General features: G+C 31.5%; 1 protein-coding gene across 1 annotated transcript; it reads left to right on the top strand.

Moving 5' to 3' along the window:
- The first annotated feature begins 2,404 nt into the window (after positions 1–2,404).
- Positions 2,405–3,138, top strand: LOC112095614. Its single transcript, XM_024177722.1, has 2 exons — positions 2,405–2,713; positions 3,085–3,138. The coding sequence occupies exons 1-2, from the start codon at positions 2,405–2,407 to the stop codon at positions 3,136–3,138; spliced, it is 363 nt and encodes a 120-aa protein (XP_024033490.1).
- The last annotated feature ends 20,163 nt before the right edge of the window (positions 3,139–23,301 follow it).

Here is a 23,301-nt window from a genome sequence, read left to right on the forward strand (position 1 = left end):
ATTAAAAAATGGAGCCTAGGGTTTCCACTAAATAGAGATATAAAAAATCTTATTTTCTCTAAAGAAGAAAAGGACGGCCACTTTATACAGATCAGAGAAAAAAAAATTTCTCTCTATTGTTGAGAGAAAAACTTTCTCGTGCTAGTTGGTTTAGTGATGACAAAGGCGCCTACATGTCAAGTGCAGATCAAACTTAAGTCATAGCTTGAAAAATTATTTGGTGGCGGATCGTGATCTAACAGGAGCGGTGGTGACAGATCATGATCTGACAGGAGTGGTGGTGACGGATCGTGATCTGGGAGCCTAAATCACCTTAGCGGAAAAAGCCAAATCGAATTTTCAAGTTATAATTTTTAGATTATAAATTCTTATATATTATATGAGAGCGATCCTAAAAATTTTTATAAAAAATTTAAAAAACTGATTTTTCTCCAACAATTGGTATCAGAACCATCTCATATTAATATATAAGAATTTCGTATGAAATCAATCTTGAAATTTATATATTAGAGTGGCACAATTTATTCAGATATATATTGTTTGTTTAATATATGAATAAAGCATATTTTGGTTTGTCTTAATTCATGGTTAGATTCTTGCGGTATTTTTCGTTTTGATCTGTAACAAGAGGGGTGGCTTTTTATCACCATGTTCCCTATTGATTTATTTTACTGTTATAGAAATTTTGTAAGCCAAAATTGGCCTAGGAAATTTGTAAATCAATCACGAATGTCAGATTAGAGGAAACGAAGGCTGTATATTTTGACAACGGCAACGAATCAGGGCACTCTGCACGCAGCAAAGCAGCGCGCGTGGCCAGCAATGGCCATCAGCGCACACTGCATGTGTTGCAGCTGCAAGCAATGCTGCCAACAGCGTGCATGAGGGATAGTGGCGTGTAACTCGCGGTTCCGTCATTTGGTAGCTTTCCAGCGTGGCGGCAATGGTTAAATCAGCGTCGAACTTGGATGAACAGTGACTGACTTTGTGTTGATGGCGGCTGGGGAGCGAAAAAGATGGATTTAGGGTTTTAATAGTTTTTATCATTAAAGTCCCTATAGTTCCATAGTTTTTCTCTTTGGGCTGATAAGTTTCAATTTTTTGCATTTAAGTTCAAAAACAGTTTTGGGCTTAATGAATACTAGTTTTAGACCCAATTAAAATTGGACTTAATGGATTAAAATGCATAAATAAAATTGAACAAATTAAATTTATTTTGGTCCAAAAGTTTTATTTAAAGAAAAGAATTTTATTTATTTTCTTTCAAAATTAAAATTAGACCAATAATAAATTTAAAAGCTAAATTTCTCTTACCCTATAAATAAAGACAAGTCTATAGAAAATGGACATTGACAAGAAGTCCAATGAAAATTAGGCTTAGGGTTAATGTATTTTTTCATTTTAGGAAAGCCATGAATTAAGATTATTTAATTATTTTTCTCTATGTTATGTTTTGGATGATAACATGCCATGATAACATGTCATATAGAATAGGTAGTGCCACTCTATCCATAATGATATATGTCATTCATATATTATGAATCTCATTATATCGTTTGTAATTTGTGTATGTTTAATAATATTGGATATCATCTAGATAATATTATAGGAAGCATGCAATTAACAATATGTATGTTTTAAAAAGGAAAAACCAATTTTAAAATATTGAGTGGGAGAGGGAAAATTCAAGATAATTTTTCCCACGGGCTCCATTGTTAGTTCAATAATAAAATTATATATATACCTCGACTTCATGTTACGGTGATGCTCCCTATGGAGGGTATATATATTAGATATTTTATTTGATGAACTTCTTCAAAGATAAAATTGAAATATTTTTCAATCAATTGTTCACCCCAACGGTGACTATTGATATGAAAAATACGTAGATTGAAACAATGATTATACACTCAACTAAAATTTGTTATTAACCTTCCCAACGAAGCTTTGTTAACAAATTTAGGCTCAAAGGAATAACAATAATTATTTTTCATGTCTCTACATGAAAGTAAATAATTCAATGGATAATTGGGTCTAGTAAGTGTAGATATGATTTCCTCAACGGATAGCTTGTCAAAGCGGTACTAGATTATCGTTACAATAAATTAAAATGCATTTATGATTTTTTACATTTTATCATTTATTGTGAATATTGTTTCAAAGTATTTATGCATATCTATTTTGTTTTTTCAGAAAATGTCTTCCATCAACCCATTATTAATTATCCTTGTTAAAAATGAACTCAACTGACGAAAATTATTTAGATTAGAAACGCAATCTATTTAATATTCTCACTACTAAATGCTGCAAATATGTGTTGACTCAGCCATGCCCTCCAAAGCCAATGTTATACGATTATAGGAATCAGAGGAAGTTTTATGAGAAATAGTGCGAAGCTAACAAAATGGCTAAGCACTATATATTGGCTTCGATTTCTGTGGAACTGCATAAGAAACATCGAAGCATAGAAACAACCACTGAAATAATGGCTAGTCTTCATAAGATGTTTGGGCAAAATACTCATTTTGCCAGAGAATCAGTATTAAAATGTATTACGGATACTAAGATGGAAGAGGGCACAAGAGTTCGTGTTCATGTCCTCAAAATGATGAGCTGTTTAAATGAAGTAGAGATTCATGGTGTTCAAATCAATGATAAAACAGAGATTAACATGGTGATTGAATCTTTGCCTGATACATTCAAAGAATTTAAGGTCAGCTATATCTTAAACAATAAAGATATGACCTTAATTGAGTTAATGCACGAACTACATGCTATAGAAGAATTTTATCATAGTAGAAAACTTCCTAAAAAAAGATTCCCTTCAAGCTTAAGTCGAAAGATAGGAAGAAGCAAGAAAGAGTTGGGATCGACAAACTATCCACTAAAAGAAGTGGCAAGCCAAAAGGCAAGTGTTACAAATGTAGACAGAAGGGTCACTGGAAGAAAGATTGTCCTAAGATTATTAAAATCAAGTATAGGAAATTTTTAAGATTTCTAATTAGTTCAGATATCTATTGATTCATGCAATAATAAATTCTGAGATAACTAATCTTATTTGTAATTTATTTATTTGGTTTTCAGGAAACTAAGAGATTAAGTGAAAAAAGCTTCAAACAGCAATTGAGGACATGCTAGTTTATATAAATTGAAAGGCTAGATCAATTTTACAAGACTTTAGATTTGATATTTGTCTTTATTATTCCAAATATTAGAGGAATTTAATTTCGGTGACTTGTTTTAATAATTAAAAGTACACTGTTATTTTTTGATACTCTGTTTATTACTTATTTTGGTTCTTTATAAAGACAATTTATATCATATAAGTCTATTGATCTATTCAACACAAGATATAATGATAAAGAGTATATGCATTTATCTAAGAAAAGAAATGTTTCTTCTAACCAATGTCATCTCTGATATTTATGCTTAAGTCATATAAACTGTAATAAGATTTAAAAAAAATGATTAATGATAGGCTTGTTGGCCTATTAAGATTGATCATTAAAACTCTATAAATCTTATTTAGAAAAGTAGTATGACGAGAATACTCTTTTTGAACTAAAAGCATAACATTGTATTGGATGAATTAGCGCATACAAATGTATATAGACTAATCAGTTTACATGTTATAAGAGGTTATGAGTATTCTATCAATCTTGTTAATGAATATTCAATTTATTTATAGTTGTCTAAATGCGTCATGATTCCATTGCTTTTGAAATTCAAAAGAATACTTGGATAAGACAAAAGCAAATAGACAGGAATATAAAAGAACTTCGATATGATCGAAACAAAGAATATCTCTATGGAGAATTCAAGCTCTATTTAGTTGTCAAACGGGATAAACTCCCACATATAAAGAACACTACGATACAATAGTGTAATTAAATGGAGAAACAAGAATCTTTTGGATAAGACAAGATATATACTAACTGGTTTATCATTTACCTTTTTTATTCCAGATACTAGTATTCAAAATTGCAAAGTTTATTGAACTTAGTTTCATCTACATCAGTGTCTATTACTCCAAGAAATTATGAAAAAGTCACAAACATGGTTTGAGACACATTCATATTTGGAGTTTACTAGTATTTGTACTAGAATCAGAGGTAGAGAAGATGAATTCGTGTTCAGAAGCTTGCATGTTTAAGTATCTTAAATGAATAAAGAAAATTCTGAATTATAGTCCTCAAGATAGGAATATATTTATAGACATATTCTTTACTTTATTTGACTATTTAATGACTTATTACCTAAGAGTAAGGTAAAACTAGAGAAATAAAAAGGAAATCGGGTTGATGCTCAGCTTTCAACACTTATTATTGAACAGAAAGAACAATAATAACCAGCTGATCAACACAGGATTATCCCTGAACAGCAGTAACTTTTAGAATCTCGTCGTAGTGGGAGTGTAACTAGGTTACCAGTGAGATACATGTTATTGGGAGAAACCTATACGGCGATCTCAGATGAACATGTACAAGATCCCATGAGCTACAACGAAGCTCTAATAGACATAGATGTTGAATTTTAGAAAAATGTCATGAATCAATAAATGAAATCTATGTATTCAAATAAAGTCTGGGAACTTGTAGAGGCACCAAGTGGGGTAAAACCTATAAGGTACAAGTGAATCTACAAGAGAAAAAGAAGAGTAGACGGAAGGATGGAAACATCTAAAGCAAGATTAGTAGCCAAATGGTTTACTCAGAAATAGGGAATCGATTATAAGGAAACCTTTTTTCCGGTTACTATGCTTAAATCCATCAGGATTCCACTCTCCATTGCTGCAGTGCTAGATTATAAAAATTGGCAAATAGATGTCAAGACTGCCTTTCTTAATGGGCGTCTTGAAGAAGACATCTACATGCAGCAACCAGATGCATTCATACAAAAAGGTCAAGAACACATGGTATGTAAGTTGCAGAGATCCATTTATGGATTGAAGCAAGCATCCCGGTCATGGAACATCAAATTTGATCAAGCGATTAAATCATTTGGATTCATTCAGAACATTGATGAACCATGTGTGTACAAGAAAATTCAAGAAAAATATGTAGTCTTCCTAATTGGAAATGATATAGGAGTATTGACTAGAATAAAGAGTTGGTTAGCAAAACAATTTGATATAAAAGACCTGGGAGAGGCAAGATATATTCTTGGTATCAAATTACTACGAGACCAGAAGAATAAAACTTTAGCCTTGTCTCAAGCAGTCTATATCGACAAGATATTGGCTAGATTTAGCATGAAAAATTCTAAGACTGGTTTATTACCATTCAGACATGGAATTGTATTATCTGAGGATCAATCACCTAAAACATTTGAAGAGAGAGAAAATGAGACAAGTTTTTTATGCAGAAGCTGTGGGAAGTCTCATGTATGTCATGCTTTGCACTAGGCCAGACGTCTGTTTTGCGGTATGGATGGTTAGCAAATATCAATCTAATCTTGGACCTGAACACTAGACTGCAGTCAAGCATATTATAAAGTATCTGAAAAGAACTAAAAATTATATGTTTGTGTATTCTGGTTATGAACTTATTCCAGTGGGTTATACTGATTCTGACTTTATGTTAGATAAAGATTCTAGAAAATCAACTTCTGGCTATGTGTTTACATTAGGAAGTAGAGCTATTAGTTGGAGGAGTGTGAAACAATCTTGTATCACAGACTCCACAACTGAAGCTGAATATATGGTGCATCTGAAGCTGCAAAAGAAGTTGTATGGCTCTGTAAGTTCCTATAAGATCTTGAGGTGGTACCTATTGTAACTGCACCTTTAAACTATTTTATGATAATGGTGGTGCAGTAGCTCAATTTAAGGAACTAATGAACCACAAGAAATAAAAACATATTGAGAGGAAGTATCTTCTTATTAGGGAATAGTGTAAAAAGGCTATATGACAGTATCCCAAATGACATTAGATGCTATATGGCAGATCTTATTACAATGGTCATTAGTAGGAAACCTTTATAACCTGCACTTAGAGCCCTAGAGCATGTGCAATATGCCAAATATGTTTTAAGAGCTAGTGGGAGATTGTTGGAATTATGTGCTCTTTTAAAGTATATTAATTTATTTTCTGATTAATAAAATATTTGAGATATTTTTCAATTGCATAAATATATTGAATAAGATCTGCTTAATCATATTATATGTATTTATGTGATCATTATATAGATTCATAGAAAACATAAATACAAGTTATCTTATGATTGAATAAATTAAGTTCGCAGTTGATAAATAAAGTTGGACGCTCTATTTATGTTTAGACTGTAGTAAATTCATTGAATAATTTGTTTTAATCATTTATGAATTTACTGATGTAATTTGACTACATTGAGTTGGATCACATATAAGATTTAATTAACCTTGAAATGACTGACAGACTTATTAAATCCATAGGCATTGATTTTACTGTAATCTTAATCTTGAGTTAGTTATGATTTCATGATTGTAATTGTTATTCCATTTGAGTTACCAATGGGCACGACACACAATTGTGGTCAAGATTACCCGGTATCTTGGTAAGAGAAATTATGAGTATTGGAGTTATAGATTAACAATATAGAATTTGTACAACACATCTTTTGATAGGTTTTCGGCACTTGATCATAGAATTCTTTGGCCAGAGTGTGTCAACATATTTAGTATATTGAAAATGATCATTAGAGAAAACCAGTAAGTATCAAGGAATATGATGTAATTAAATCGATTGGATAGTTAAAATATCGATTTAATTAACGATGCGGTACACATGATTATCAATAAAGAAATCTATGTGGCTTGAGACGAATTGTTATTCGAGCATACAATTATGGAGGTCAGTTCCAATCTTTTAGTGGAGTAAATTTAGAATTAAATAATTGGGTTAGTTTAATTACATGCCTAATTATTATATCCACTATTGTATGTTCCTAAATGATCCCCGAGTTAGCTCATTTAATTGACTACGCCACTACTGGATTAATAAACAAGATAACTAATTTTTTGATTAAAAGCCTAAATATATTATTTAGTGGGAGGCTCCATATAATGTACTTGTGTCTAAGGGGCCTTGTGTTATTTTACAAGGTGGGCTCTTAGGACCCTTATGACAAGAAAGAAGTAACGTTACTTTTGCTTTATTATTTTTAAATTAAATCAAACTTGATTTAATAGAATTAAATAATAGAAAAAAAATGGAGCCTAAGGTTTCCACTAAATCGAGATATAAAATAACTTATTTTCTCTAAAGAAAAAAATGGCAGCCACTTTATACAGATCAGAAAAAAAAATTCTCTCTATTGTTGAGAGAAAAATTTTATCGTGTTAGTTGCTTTAATGGTGATAAAGACACTCACATGTCAAGTGGAGATCAAACTTGAGTCATAGTCTGGAAGATTATTTAGTGGCGGATCGTGATCTGACAGGAGTGGTGGTGACAGATCGTGATCTGGGAGGCTAAATCACCTCAGCGGAAAAAGTCAAATCGAAATTTTAAGGTACGATTTCTATATTACAAATTATTATATATTATATGAAAGCAATCCTAAAAATTTTTATAAAAAATTTAAAAAACTAATTTTTCTCCAACAAAAGCAACATTACATACACAATTTTCATCCACTATTTTGAAAAGTAATTAAAGGCATACAGATTTAAAGAATACGGTAACCAACCTGCTATCCAACAACACTATTATTAAAGCTACCAGGAACAACGGCCGCTATAGGAAAACACGGACAGTAAACTTAATATACCTTGCATATTCCACTTGTTCATTTTTTTCCCCTAATTCATCACTAAATTTCACTTCATGTGCTTTATGAAATCAAAGATAACAGATGTTTTTTTTCTTTTAAATGACAAGTTCAGATACAATGCATAAATGTGGATCAAATAAACTGAAACGAGATCTAGAAACCCTAGCTGAACAACCGCAAATCCAGATCTAGTATGGACCTTCGTTTTGGTCACTCTCATTGAACTCCTTTTCGAGAGCACGATCAATCATGTTGTCAAAGCTATCTTCCTTGGATCCTGTATTGTTCAACTCGGTTGTAATGGCGGTGGCCGTGGCTATGGCTGTGGCATTGATCTCGGAGTCCAACTCGGTGACAGACTCGGTGGACGCGAAGCAGAGAAGAAGAGAAAAAATGACGAATAGTGTGAGGAATATCCTCATTGCCGAAATTTTGTTTATCAAAACGCAGCGTTTTCGTCTTCGTCTCGTTTCGTTTTGTCGAGAACGAACGAACGAGAGGAAAATTTGTTTGTTGTTTTTGTTCTTTCACTCGGTGGTGTATGTCCGTGTGGTTGTTGCAGGCAGTAGCTGCGGAGTGATGTCAGTCAGATGGTGGTAACTGTTGGTAATGAAATTTGTCCTCATTACGCGCGTGACAGTGCGCGTGTGGTTGTTGGAGGCAGTGGGTTGGCAACGTTGCTATTTTTATTGCAGCCTACTTGACCCGAGAATGGCCCGATCTATTAAGGCGGATTCCGATTTGCGATTACACCATAACCGCCGTACTCTTTCTAACTGATTCAATATTGTAATGGGTAATGAATTGATTATTTACAAAGATATTTTAAAAGTACAAATAAAGTAATCGAAGCTTTAATCTAATTTGATATTTACTTATTTTTTAAAAATAAAAAATAATTAAAATCTAAATTAATTTTTTAATTTCTTATTTTCAAATTCAGATTGACAATTAATTTTATTTTAATTAAGGCTCTGTTTAGCTTTATGGTTGAAATATTATAGTAATTTAATAAGTTTTTTTTTTCATTTTGACAAAAGTTTTTAAAAGTAAATAGGGATTTCTTATTATAAGCTGTTTATTAAATAAGTTATTATACCTTTTTAAAATTTTTATTATAATCTTAATATTTTAACAAAATAGCAATTACGTCTTAATTTTTCATAAGACCTAATATACAAATGAAAGGCGATTTAAATTTATGTCTATTTTGGTTATTATATAATAAAATAACATTTTCGATAATAAGATTTATCAAACACATAAACTCTAATTTTTAAACTTATAGCAACTACAAAAATGGTAAAGTAAACACCGAACTACTTTTTTAATCAACAATTTATTTCATTCATACAATAAAAGTAATTTACTTCATCAACCATTGTAATTCCAAACTAACCCTAAGTTATTAAATATGTTTATTTTTTTAACTTCATTTTTCAATCATTAAATTATTAAACTAATTTTTTTTAGCTTTTTACTTATTTTAAAAAGTACGAATGATATCACTAAAAAATATTCTCCAAAGTATTTCTATGTAATTTAATTTATTTTCATCCCTCTAAATAAAAATTACTCATTAGCATTATTTTTATCTCCATCGCTTGTGATGATATTGGAGTAGATTTTATTACTTTACTCTTTTTTATATTTGTTTACTTTTATCTATCTTTTGAATATTTTCCATAGAATATGTCACAAACCGCAATAAAATTCATTAACATATCTAATTTACAATATCAAAAGGGTTATATTCACTTGAATGATTTATGTTATGATAAAATGCTATCTTATTTATGTTCATTGAAATATTTATTATTTATTCAACATTTAAATTTTGTAAGGGTACAAATATAAAATACTGAATTTTAGAATTTTTATGTTAAGAAAAACAACTTAATATTTATTATCATATATTAAAAAAATGCCATTCAAATTCATATATTTAGCTCTATCCATACTAATTTAGGTCTATTTAGATTTTTTTTTTAAATGCCACCTAAGCATTTTGACACCCCTCTAAATTCCTAACAAAAACCAATTTTAATTTAAATTACCTAAATAACTAAAACTTATATAATTTAATTATTGTTTTGAATAAAAATTTAATTAAACACTTAAATAAAATATTTTTAAAAAATATTTTTATACCCATCCTATTTGATAATTTGTAATTATATTTTAAATTTTAATTTAAAAGGGGTTTTATGAGGGTGACCACAGGCTGCCAAAATTGTCCAACTTTATTTGTAAGTCTGGTCCATTCTAGTTGGGCTTTGGACCAATTTTTAGACCCTTGAGCTTAAGCTCAATGTTGTGGAGGGCACAGTCTCAAACTTTAACTAAAAGAAAAGCCCAGTTCTTGATTCCTCATGGAATAAAAGTAATATTTAAATGCACCCTTAAAGAATTCTAAGGGCAACATAAATTCTACGTTATGTTCTATTTTCCATATATTCTACCTCATAAAATGTGGGTCGTAAAGGAGTTTTTACTTCCATGAATCTAGTTCATTCTTTTTTCTTTGTCTTGAAGTGGAAAGGTGTAGGGCTAATGACTGGAGTAAAGTCGTAACAAGGTAGCCGTACTGAAAGGTGCGGCTGGATCACCTCCTTTTCAGGGAGAACTAATGCTTGTTGGCTATTTTGGTTTGACAAGGAATTTTGATGTAGAATGGTTGCGTGAAATAAGTAGGTATTTTTGAAAATCATAATTTAGTTTACATGTGTTCGTTTTTTGTGTATAATATATTATTTTGAAACTTGTAACGAGATGAACCAAATTTAGTGCCTCATTCTGCCTTTTGGACAAGCTGACAATTCCACTTCTTTTTCAGTTATTTTTTAGTTTTAAGTTATTTTTTTATTTTTCCTATTACTTTAAAGATTTTTATCTTTTTTTTTAGATATCGAATTTAGGTGTTGTTTGTTTTGTTTTGCATATTTAAACTAAGAGAATTTTATTGTAAAGTAATATTTCAGATATGCCTATATTAGTAAATTTGTAATATTTGAGGTTAATATAAACGGAGATCTAAAACCTTAATTTTATTCATTTAGACTTTCTCTAATAAAACATTCATTATTTAGAAACCTAACGTTTACTATCAATTAACTTTATATGTTTGTGCATCATTAGATATACTTAGGTATACCTACAAGGACACTCCAACACTTAAATAAGGGTGTGTAGATATATGATACATGCAAGAAAGACAAGCAAAGAGAGAGAATTTAATAAGAATGGTGACTTTAGTATTACTAGAGCTAAACTTTAATCAATAGTTTCTAGGTACAGATCTTGAGATAGATTTATTGCTCTAATTGGCTCGTCACGTGTCCTTCATTAATTTGTGGACATAACCTTCCTTTTTCTGCTATTCATTCCCTTTTCTCCAAAGTTAGAACATTTTCTAAAGTTATTGCTCTATTCCTTAGTCATGTTATTTTGGATTAACTTTGGTCCTCATGTGCTTCTCTTAACAAAGCACGTGATACTTTTATTGGCGGTGCTTCTTTATGTATTTTTCTTTGGTGTTCGAGCAGAAGCTTGTGCACGTCATGCGCATCTTATACTAACTATACTACTGTTTTGAAGTGAGTTTGGAGAAAGCCTAGATTAATTCTTGGTAGTATGTGACACGTGGCATTTGCTTATTGACTTGGTGATTTTGGTACCTACAAGTGAGGTTCCCTTAACTTCAAAATTTAATTTAAAAAGGTGAATTAATTTTTCATCCATTGAATTTATTCAATCCAATGGTAAGATTTTAAAATAAAAAAATAACATTTCTATTTCAAGATTGAGTGACCTAATATATGAAAAATTAAGTTCTTTTTGGAAGTCAAAATTTGAAGTTAAGAGAATGCTCCCAAAAAAATGTATTCCTAATATACTAAATAAATCACATATAGATTACTAGTATTATTCTTTTTTCATCTATTTTTTTTTCAATTACTCCATTATTAATCTTTTGTTCCACTTTATGCAAATTTGCATTTGAAAAATGAAAATGATGCATCTGGTTAACTAAACTAATAAGTATTTTGAGCATTATACAATAAAATAAAATTTTAATAGTAAAATACATCAAATACATTACACTTTGTTTTTCAATTTATTATTGTTTCATGAGTACAACACAAGAAAATTATTTTACAAGTAGTAGCAATCTCAAACTTGACCATGTTAAGCCTTAAGGTCTAGAAACACAAGACCTAACTTTATCTAAGGGTAAAAGTTTATTTAGTCCCTGTATTTTAATATTAGTGTCCATTTAGTCTCTATATTTTTTAAAATGCCTTGAAACATCCCTGCCGTTAAAGTATTGATACCCTTATTGTTACTTTTTATTTCTTTTGGCTTACTTTTACAATATTATCCTTTTATAATAATTTTTTTGTTTAGACATTAATAAAAAGAAAATAATTAAATTACCAATTTAACCCTAAAAATAAAATAAAATTTATATTAATTTTTTTACAAGCACCATTTGCACACTTTGTAGTTTTCATACAATTTTTGACAATTAAAAATTAATATAAATTTTTTAATTTTCATTTTTATGGTTAAGTTGGTAATTTAATTATTTTCTTTTTATTAATGTCCAAACAAAAAAATTATTATAAAAGGGTAATATTATAAAAATAAGCCAAAAGAAATAAAAAGTAATGATAGAGGTATTAATACTTTAACGGAAGGGATGTTTCGAGGTATTTTTAAAAATACAAGGACTCAATAAACTTTTACCGTTTATCTAATTAATGGAGTTAATTAGATAACTGAGTTTAATAGAGAAAAACTTTCATGTGTTGATTGCACCACGTTAACATAGTTCTAAAATAAAATTATGTTACATCCGACCAATTATAGTCTCACTATAAGTCCACTCACTTTAATTTATAGAATATTTATTTTGAAATAAAAAATGCTTAAAACCAACAACCATACGATAGAGGTACCATGTCATTCATACAACAAGCTAATAATATTATTACATGTGTGCATTTATTTTTTTAAAAAATCACCATACAAAAGTGATACATGTCATACATGCATTAGTTGGTTGTATTATGTATGTTCTAGAATTTCTATGGGCATTGACTGTGCTGTTGATCAAGTACTTCTCCTCACGGTCACCAAATCGCAAACCTATTCATTTTGCTTTAAATTGTAGTCGTAACTCAACAAACCCAATGGTCTTTCACTTATTTGAATATTTTAATAAAACTGAAGTGTCAGATAATGCAATATAATACAATACAATACAATACAATACAATACAATTTACAATACAATAATTTTGTATATTATCTAGTAATTTTCTAATGAGGATGTCATTACAGACAAAAAAACACAGTCTTTAATATATTGAAATATGTTTTTTTTTGGTAATTTACGATGCATTCTTCCTTTAACAAAATGAGGATGCTCTCATTAGAGAAAGAATATATATCTATAGGGATTTTGATATATTAGCGGATAAGAAAATATCATCTCTAAATATATTAGAGACATTCTTACTTTAATATAAAATGAGAATATCTTTGTTAGAAAAGGTTAACAAAGTGAGAGTACCATTAACAGACAAAAGTACAATCTCCAAAATATTCAAATTTGTATTTTTTAATATTTTAGTGGCATCCTCATTTCAACAAAGTACAAATGTCCTCATTTGTGAATGACTCTCTCTCTCTCTCTCTCTCTCTCTCTATATATATATATATATATATATGGGACAAATTCAAAGGACACAACTTTAAACACAATTTTTTTTAGCCATTAGATAATTTAGATTGAGACTCAATGAATCATGAAGATTACATATAATTTAATTATCTTTCATTAATTCATTTTCTCTTTCTTATTAACTCTCTCTCTAGTTCACTCACGTTTCACTCCTCTTTTTTCTCTTCCTAAGTTCCAATTTTTTTCTCTTCTCTTTCACGCTTATTTCTCTAGCACTCTCAAACTCAAGCTTATGAATATAATTGAGTTATTTTATTTTATTGTATTTATTTATTTATTTTAAATAACCAAGACTATGAATAAGCCCTAGGTCGCCCCTTGGCTTAATTGATCATTGTTGTTTAAGCCATTTAATATAATTAGTCACCATGGTTTAAGTCCTGGTACTGGTAGAGAGAAGGAGAGACAAAATTAAGATTATAAATAAAATCAGATAGCAATACGTAAAATTCTTAACAATATTATATAACAGGTAAAGCTTGCGAATAAAGTATGTCTAAAGCCTCTCGTCGAATCTGATACAAAGAACATAGTAAACTTAATTGGGAGATTAATTGATCACTAACAATTGTAAAGTCGAGCTCACCATGCATTTTCCAAGTCCTATCATACAGTAGCCCACTGTTTGGAATGTTAAAATCTTATCAAAAGTAGTGTGAAAATGGATGATTTTAATTAAAATGGTTGTTTTTTTAATTCTAATTAAAATGAATGTTTATAACATATAAGAAAATTATGTAGTAGAAGGTTTATGGAGTTGAAACAGGTTTTGAAGTGGCAAGAGAAAGAGACACACAGAGAGAGAAAGAGAGGAAATTTAATATTGTGGGATCCATGTTAATTAATTATTTTTTAATATTATAAAATTATATGACAACTTTAATATTAACCGGTAGATAAATTTTAATTCAATGGATAAATGTTTGTGTATGAAATTATATTCCTTGAACATGTATGACAAGTGTGTATGAAATTATATTCTAATGAGGACATTTTCATTTTAATAAAGTGAGAATACTATTAAGAGAAAAAAAACACAATTTTTAATATGTTGAAATCTATATTTTTTTAATTTGGTGACATCCTCATTTTAACAATGTGAAAATGTCCTCATTAGAGAAGGACCGTCTCTCTCTATATATGAGTTAGTTTCCATTAAAAATCTCACATTTTAATTAAAGTATGAAATCCTAATTAGAGTCATTAAAATATGCTTATAATAACACTATGTGTAAATTTTAAAATAAAAAATAATAAGTCATTAGATTCAAATCCAATGATCCAAATTAAAATCTTGTGTTTTAACAAAGTTCTAAAATTATTGATCAAACTTATCTCTCTCTTACTCCCTCCATAAATATAATATACATTTTGGATGTATGCATATAATTGCATAAAAACAAACCTGAGATGAACTCGACCCGTAACAAGCGCTTTATTTGCAAAAAAAAGTGTCGAAATGTCACAAGTCTTTATTTATACATATATTTATAATCAAACATAGCTGGACGCTTAAATTTTATCGTCCGGCTTTTATTTTTTATTTTTTTTATTACGTCCGGCTTTTATATTAAGTATAAAGAAAGAAGGATTTTTGTCTAGTGTGTGATGTGATGTTACGCGCGTGTAAAAATATAATTGGCCTCTCGCACCGTATGAGCCCTCTCTTAAAATATGCAACATGGTGCTTGATTGAGTGAAATGATTGGTCTTGCGAAAAAATAAATAAATAAAGCCAGTGAAAAGAACGTGTTGGTGGATAGGTCACGAAAAACAAGTAATAAATTCGAAATTCCACAGCCAAAAAAAAAAAAAGTCAAAATAACTAACTACTCTGGAAAAAAAAAGTTTAAAAAATGACCAAGCAGTCAAGCACCTAAGGAAAGGCATTGATTTGCGGTGACATAAACAACTACGATTACACCATTCCCCCTACACCAACTCGTCTTTAAGTGATCAGGCTGGGCCAGGCCGCTTCTATTGATCAAACTCAACCTCACATTCACACTCACACAGGCTGTCCTGTTCAAGAGTTGAATTTCAAACGTCAGAGATAGTTAATTAATGGCTGAAAATAATGAAAAAGCAGGTGGAGGTGGTGGCGGTAAAGACGAAGCAGGTGGTGTGTGGAAAGGTCCAGAGTTCAGGATTCATCTTCAGGGAAAGAAGATTGGTGATGTGCAGGTCAGGATTGTACGCAAGAAGGAGCTCCTAATAACTGAGCGTGACAGTATGGATTTGATTACGCGTTCCAAGTTGCCGAAAAGGGTAAGTACTAAGTTTACGCATTTCATGAAGGATGGCTTCCTCGTTGTTAGTTTCGAGAGATTGAGCTTCGGGAGAAAAGTTTGGAAAGTTTTGCTTGGCGGAGCGATTCTTGTTGGTGCTGTTTTTGGTTGCGTAACTGATGTTGAAAGTATGGCAGATCGCCAACGCAGTGGAAATGATGAGGTGAATATTGACGACGGCCAGTAGTGAGCAGTGAGCACATAGTAGGAGCCAGAGCCAGGTGGAGGAGAAAATTTTAGATAGCTTGTTCTGCTTTCGTTTCACAGCTTGCATGCATGTCATGTACATGTTGATCTAGCTAGTTTCCTGTTTGAATAAATAAAATTTTGTAGTTAAGGCATGCTTCAGTCGTCACATTTAGTAATCTACGGGCTTTTCTCTTTTCTTCTGCAATTATAAAAATGTATGAATCAGATGTGTCTATGTATGTTTATAGTCCGGATTGATGTTCATTTAATTCCTATATTTTGGTTTAAGTATTTGTTTGATTCTTATGTTTTGAAAAATACACTCTAAAATATGCTACACTCATGTTCTTACTTTTTTTTTTTTTTTGCTTTTACAATAATATCTTTGATACAATATTCTTGACATTATTTAATTTATCTATTGAAAGAATTAATTATTTACTAGTAAATTAATCAATAAATATCAATTTAAATGAACTAGTATTTTTCATGTCCTTACAACAATCTTACTAATAATTATTTATAAATAAATTAACATCAGTAAACTTTAAGCAATGTTTAGTATCCTTACAACTATGTTACTAATGAATTATTTAAAAAAATTAATTTACAAAACTAATCATAAAAGAAAACTAATAATAAAAAAATTTACACTAATTTTTATTTTACTTTTAAGGCAGATTTGATAAATTAACATTTTTTTATTTTCATCAATATCCCCAAGAACATTAACGTAAAAGTAAAGAAAAAATAAAGGTTGGAGTGTAATATAATTCATTACAAGAATGTCTTAAGATATTTTTTAAAATATAAGAATTAAACGACTATTTAACTTAAAATATAAGAATTAAATAAGTATTTTTCCGATATATTCCATACACTGCTAATAAGAAATTTCTTACTAAATTAAAGAAAGAAAAATATAAATTCTCCGATATAAATTTATGTGCAGACTTTAATTCCTAACTGCTAGATGTATCGCATCGCATGGCAAAACAAAAAGTTCTAACATTTGAATTAAAATATATTAAAAAGTAGACTAGAAGCTGAATATATCGCTTATTTAATTTTAAGAGACTTGTCTTGGCCCCTCTCCATAATATGCTCTCCATCCCACCGTCCATTCAACATATCGATCTCTTCGCTATCCATCTCTCACGTCCATCCCAAAGGCTCTAAAGTTAACCGGGATTGAACAGGGTACATGACAACAAACACTAGCACTACTAACGTGATGTTTACTAAGGCTTTATTTACCCTTAATAATAAGTAATTTACAAAGGTTAAAAAAATTGTTTGTAAACATTAAAACAAAAAAACCATTGGTTTTTTTTTCAAGGGCAATTTGCTCTGGGTAATGAAGAATACACTGTTTAGAAATACAAGGGCTCAATTAAGGTTAAATTTTCTGAAGTTAGACCTAATGTTAGTGATATGTTTAAAAATAAAAGAGTAATGTTGAAAGCACATTTTTGTGCTAAAATTCAACGGAAGGCAGTTATAAAGGGCTTCTACATTTAAAGACAGCCATACATTAGCCTTTTTTTCTTCTTTAATAGTGTTTTCTCTCTTAATGGGAGAACTCTGAATGGAAGCTAAATTGGATTTTTATGATCCGGAGTGATGCTCACTAGTTGAGCATTAACTCTCTTGTTCTTTTTATTCCTTCTTTTCATTTTCATTTTCTTTTTAAAGATTTTTTTCTTTAGGTTGGGCTTAAATGGTAGGTGTAAGTATCAAAGGAAAAGATGAAAGAGTTGAAAGACAAAGATGGAGACTTAAAACAAAGGAGAGTGGTGGGGTTGGTAAGTGCTTTATTCATGCCTTAATTACACTGATAGTTCGTATTCAAATGCCATTGAAACAGATGAATTAATAAGAAAGTGCAATGCTATAACTCTAGAAGAAGAGAAAGAAGACAAAGTTATTTTTTAGGGTAGTATGAAGGAAAAAGGAGCTAATATCGCTGCAGGCTGCTTAGTGGGAAAAATTTTTATTGCTAGAGGCATTAGTCACGAGTGTATTAGAACAACTCTATAACAAAATTTCATGTTCATGTTTTCTTTAGAAGAAGACAAGCAAAGAGAGTTAACTAGAGGACCTTGGTATTTTGATCGAACTCTTATTGTACTCCAAGACCCAAGTGGTATAGACAACATTAGAGAGCAACCATTTTCACATGTCTCATTTTAGGTACAACCGCATAATGTGCCTTTGATGTGTGTGGGTATAAGCTCAATCTGTGAAATGGGATCAAAGAGAGGAAAAGTAAAAAAAAAATGTAGCTACGGATGCAAAAGGTGATTGCTTTGGCGAATACATGCGATTCAGAATCTCAATAGACATTACACAACATTTGAAGAAGATCTTAAGAATTGAACAAGAAGATGAGAAAGAAATTCCAACTGGGGTGGTTTATGAAAAGCTGCTAAATTATTGATTTTGTTATGGTTATATCGGGCATCAATACAAAAGTGCGCTAAGTATAAAGGACAACCAAAAGAAGAGTTGGCGTATAGGGTTTGGTTTAAAGCAGTTCCACTGGCTGATCGTATGAAATTTTAGAAGAGAAAGGAAAGCGAATATAGGGAACAACAAAGATAAACGAAAGAAGTGCAAATTCAGAAAGCTCATGCATCTGCCATCTACAAAAACTAAACGCAAGTGGTGAAAATAGGTTAGGGTCAACCCAATACCAAGAAGAAGCACGAAGCCCAGAAATTGATTTCAGTCACATGAAGGAGGAAGTTGAGGAAACATTAATGATCCAAGGGAAAGAATCGAGAGGATATAACGTTTATAGCAAAAAGGAGCACTATGTAGATAGAAATGAGGAGGCATTTGAAAGCTTGTGTCAAAAAGTTGGAATCACAAATGAAAGTGAAAATTTGGAGGGAAAGAATGTGAGTAAAAATTATTAGGTGAGCCAAAAAGTTTACGAGCCCAAAGTATTCTCTACAGTGCAAATGGGTTCTGATGAAGATGCGGTAGATAATGAGTTATGTCTAATGTAGCCTAAAAAGCTAATGGAAAACCCAAGCTCGAAACTTAAACAAAAAAAAAAAAAAAACACCAAAGTGGTGCCGAGTTCTTCTAAGCAGGCTAGTTATGATACAAAAATGACAATTCCAAAAAGCAAGAAAACAAAGATGGCAAGCCTGAGTGAGAGTACCCAAAATATGATATTATGTAATTCTCCCTCAGTAAAGTTCAAACTAAGCTGGGATATAATAGTTATGGAGGTTGTAGAGTTGACAGAGTCAGTGATGAAAGAGATATTAGCAGAGGTTGGCATCTAGCCCCTATCGACAGCCATGAAAATCATAAGTTAGAACATTCGGGGTTTGGGGAATACCTAGATGTTCTTAACTTTAAAAGGTATTCTTCAAGAACACACGCCTTAGGTTCTTTTTGTATGTGAAATGAAGATGAAGCTGTGCAGATGACAAATATGAGAAAAAACCTAGGGTTTGATAATCGCTTTAATATTAGTAGGAGTGGTATGGGAGGTGGATTGATAAGGTTATGAAACAATAAAGTGGGTGTGAATATCACTTCTTACAGTAATCATCATATAGATGCTGTGATTCATGGGGAATGACAAGAATTTGAAATGCACCAGAATTTATGGCCATCCACAAATTAAACAAAAAAGACACATTTGAACATTGTTAAGAAGGTTAAAGAGGCTTGCAAGTCTCTCTCTCTCTTTCTCCCATGGATGCGATTTGTTGACTTCAATGAAACTTTGAACTTGAATGAAAAATTAGGTGGCAAAGACATAAACTCGAGTATGGTGGCTGAATTTAAAAAGGCTATAAATGACTGTAATTTGGTGGATTTAAGATGTAAACTTTATCCTTTCACTTGGTCCAATAGAAGATTTAGACCTCATTTTGTTGAAGAAAGACATGTAGATTCTTTGGGAGTAAGGATTAAGAGAATGACCTTATGAGCTAACAGTTTCTAATTTGAATACATGGTGCTCTGACCATAGCCCTATTATTTTAGAAATGCATGAGCGAAAAAAGAAAAGTGTGAGGTATAAAAAGAGATCTTGCCGAAGAATTCATTGTGAGGGAATATGAATCCGTTATGAAGATTGTAGGGGTATGGTGAAAAAGGAATGAATGAAATGTGGCAATTAGAGTGGATGAAATCATGTTAAAATCTTTAAAAAGACAACTAGCACTTTCACGGCTCAATTGCAGATATAGAGTAAGAAAGGCCTCAATGGCATAAAAGAAAAGTTGAAACATTTGAAGAACAAGCCCTTAGAAATAAAGTACAGTTTTTAACAGTACGAAGAATTGATGAGATCAGATGCATCGAGGATAGATTGAAAGAGCACTAATTGATGAGGAAGTATATTAGAAGCAAAGATCTCGAGTTGACTGGCTAAAGGAAGGGAATGAGAATACAAAGTTTTTCCACTTAAAAGCTTTTTCAAAGAAGAGGAAGAATCGAATTTGGAGAGTCATGGACCAGCAGGATGTTGAGTTGAAGATAGAGAGGAGATTGATAGAGAGTTTTGTGAATGCTTTACAAATCTTTTTAGAGCATCTAGCTAAATAGATGTGCAAATTGAGACAAAACTTGCGAGCTTGGTATCAAAGATGAATTCAGATATGAATGACCAATTGGATCTGCCTTTCATAGAAGAAGAATTATGGACATCCCTTTCTGAAATGTGCCCAACCAAAGTCCGTGGACCTGATAGACTGCCAATAGCATTTTTTTCTTTTTAAAAGCACTAGGACTCAGTAACGTTTGATGTCATCTCTACTTGCCTCTATATCCTGAATGATAGAGGTACATTTGCTCCACTTAATCACACACACATTGTATTGATCCCAAAAATTCATAGACCACAGAAGGTGACAGATTTAGACCAATAAGCTTGTGTAATGTCATTTACAAGATTGTAGCCAAAATAATTGCAAATAGGCTAAAACATATCCTTCACCAAGTTATTTCCTCAACTCAAAGTGCATCCATCCCCAAGAGACTGATTAGTGATAATATCATTATTGGTTATAAATTTTTGCATAAAGTTAGATATAGTAAAGGAAAGAAACATGGATTGATGGCACTAAAATTAGATATTAGAAAGGCTTACAATAGAGTAGAGTGGAGTTTTTCGAAGCCCACAATATTAAAGCTAGTTTCTCTAGCAAATAGATGGACTTAATTATGAATTGTATTACCATTGTTTCTTTTTCTGTTCTTATATGGGATTGATTCAACCTCAAAGAGGACTTAGATAGGGCTATACTCTATCTCCTTGCCTTTTCATACTGTGTACATAAGCTTTTTCCAAACTCTTTGTGTAGGCAGAACACCAAAGACTTATTCATAGGCTTCATTTTGGGAAAGATGCAACAACCCCATCTGTTATTTGCTAATGGCAGCCTAATTTTCACCAGAGCAATAGCGGAGGATTGTAAACTCTTAAAAGGCCACTTTTGAATGTTACGATAAAGCTTCTGGACAGATCTTCAACTTCAAAAAATCATCTATGTTCTTCAGTGACAACACAAAAATCCACTGAAAATATCAACAGCAGAATAACATATTTTGTTTAAGCTATAGCTTTAATATTTGTAATGGTTGTAAATAGTGTAAAATGCCAAATTCAAGGGATATCTTCAGAGATATCACACGAACTAAAGGTGATTGGATTTATTACCACTGAACCTAATCATTTTCACGATAATAAATCTTACTGATGCTATTATTCCACCCAAACACATAAATAGAAAAATCTGAAGAAGGCCTCCTACAATGGCAATTGCTGGAACAACCCGAAGCTATAATCATGAACTGAAACTTTCATGACAACTGAACAGGAAATAAATTGAAAGGATGAATGTTAAAAAGAAGACAAGCAAACCTTTGCCATAGAAAATTCAAGGCCCAATGCAAAGAGAAGGAAAATCACACCAAATTGAGCTACTGTTTCAACCTGAATGAAAATAACCATCAGAATATGGAAGCGATATGCAAATTAGAAGCAAGGATATTTGAAATGTACAAAATGAAGAGTGAAACAAACTTATTCTAATATGGAACTTTATCAAGGTGGAAAATAATATAAAACCTGTATGTTCCAGCTGGATCATACTTTCTTTTCGTTTCATTAAGTATAATGTCAGAAAGGACCAGTTTTATTTGGTCAATTGTCGTAATGATTTGCAGATCAGCGGTTAATAATGGGCTTCTAAGGGATTAAATGCTTATCATTTCTTCTGACATGGGCATATCTCGTACACAAGAAAATTGTTAATGAACAGCGAGCATACGGAAAAAAAAATATAACACAAAAGTTCTAGAGTTATTCTGACCAAACCGAGCTATGAGAGAATTGTATGAATGCATTAAACCTTCCCCACAACTTTTAACTAAATCAACTAAAAATAGGAAGGGGGGAAGAGAACTGGGCCAGCATATATGCAAAAGTAGCATACCTGCACCATCTTGCTGACAAAGCTGAAACCCCCAGGGCCAATGACAGATCCTGCTAGCAAATATCTAGTAATAACCTGCAAAAATGTGAAAAATTGAAATATTCTCCTTAAGGAGCAACGTATAAAAGTTGCCCAAACCAAATTCTCTCTGAGACTCCAAATCCTATGGATCTACAACATATATCCCCAAAAAACTTTATAAACCAACAAGAGTGTAGTTTATATGAACAAAAATAAAGGAGAAATATTGGTCTCACTGGTTGCCCGGCACAAGCGAAGGCAATGCCACCACAAGTTGCAGAAACGATAAGTCGATAACAACAACCAGATCAGATATCAACCTGCGACTACAGCATTTAGAGGACATTGGAATCGGCAACAAGCAGGTACTTTGACTTTGGATTGAATTTAAACAGAAGAGGCAATAATCTAACCTCAAATCCAGTTATAGCACGGGATACTTTGACTTTGGATTGGATATAATAAAGTCATTGTCCTGATTGGAAAAAAATTAAAATCTAATCAACTCAAATGCTGTCCGGTCAAAGATTATAGTTGTTCGAGGCCAATGCCAATCATATCGGCGAAGCTATCTTCCTTGGATCCTGTATTGTTCAACTCGGTTGTAGTGGCGGTGGCCGTGGCCGTGGCATTGATCTCGGAGTCCAACTCGGTGACGGACTCGGTCGACGCGAAGCAGAGCAGAAAAGAAACAATGACGAGCAGCGTGAGGAATATCCTCATTGCTAAAATTTTGTCTATCAAAACGCAGCGTTTTCGTCTTCGTCTTGTTTTGTTTTGTCGAGAACGAACAAAGGAGAGGAAAATTTGTTTGTTATTTTTGTTCTTTCACTCGG

This window comes from Citrus clementina, unplaced genomic scaffold (assembly GCF_000493195.1).
Source record: "Citrus clementina cultivar Clemenules unplaced genomic scaffold, Citrus_clementina_v1.0 scaffold_1, whole genome shotgun sequence".
Classification (NCBI taxonomy): domain Eukaryota; kingdom Viridiplantae; phylum Streptophyta; class Magnoliopsida; order Sapindales; family Rutaceae; genus Citrus; species Citrus x clementina.

Bases quoted from the DNA above. Each gene is read 5' to 3' on its own strand.
- LOC112095614 (XM_024177722.1), top strand. From the start codon at position 2,405: ATGGCTAAGCACTATATATTGGCTTCGATTTCTGTGGAACTGCATAAG. The intron at 2,714-3,084 runs GTCAGCTATATC...TTTGGTTTTCAG, and splicing joins ATACATTCAAAGAATTTAAG to GAAACTAAGAGATTAAGTGA.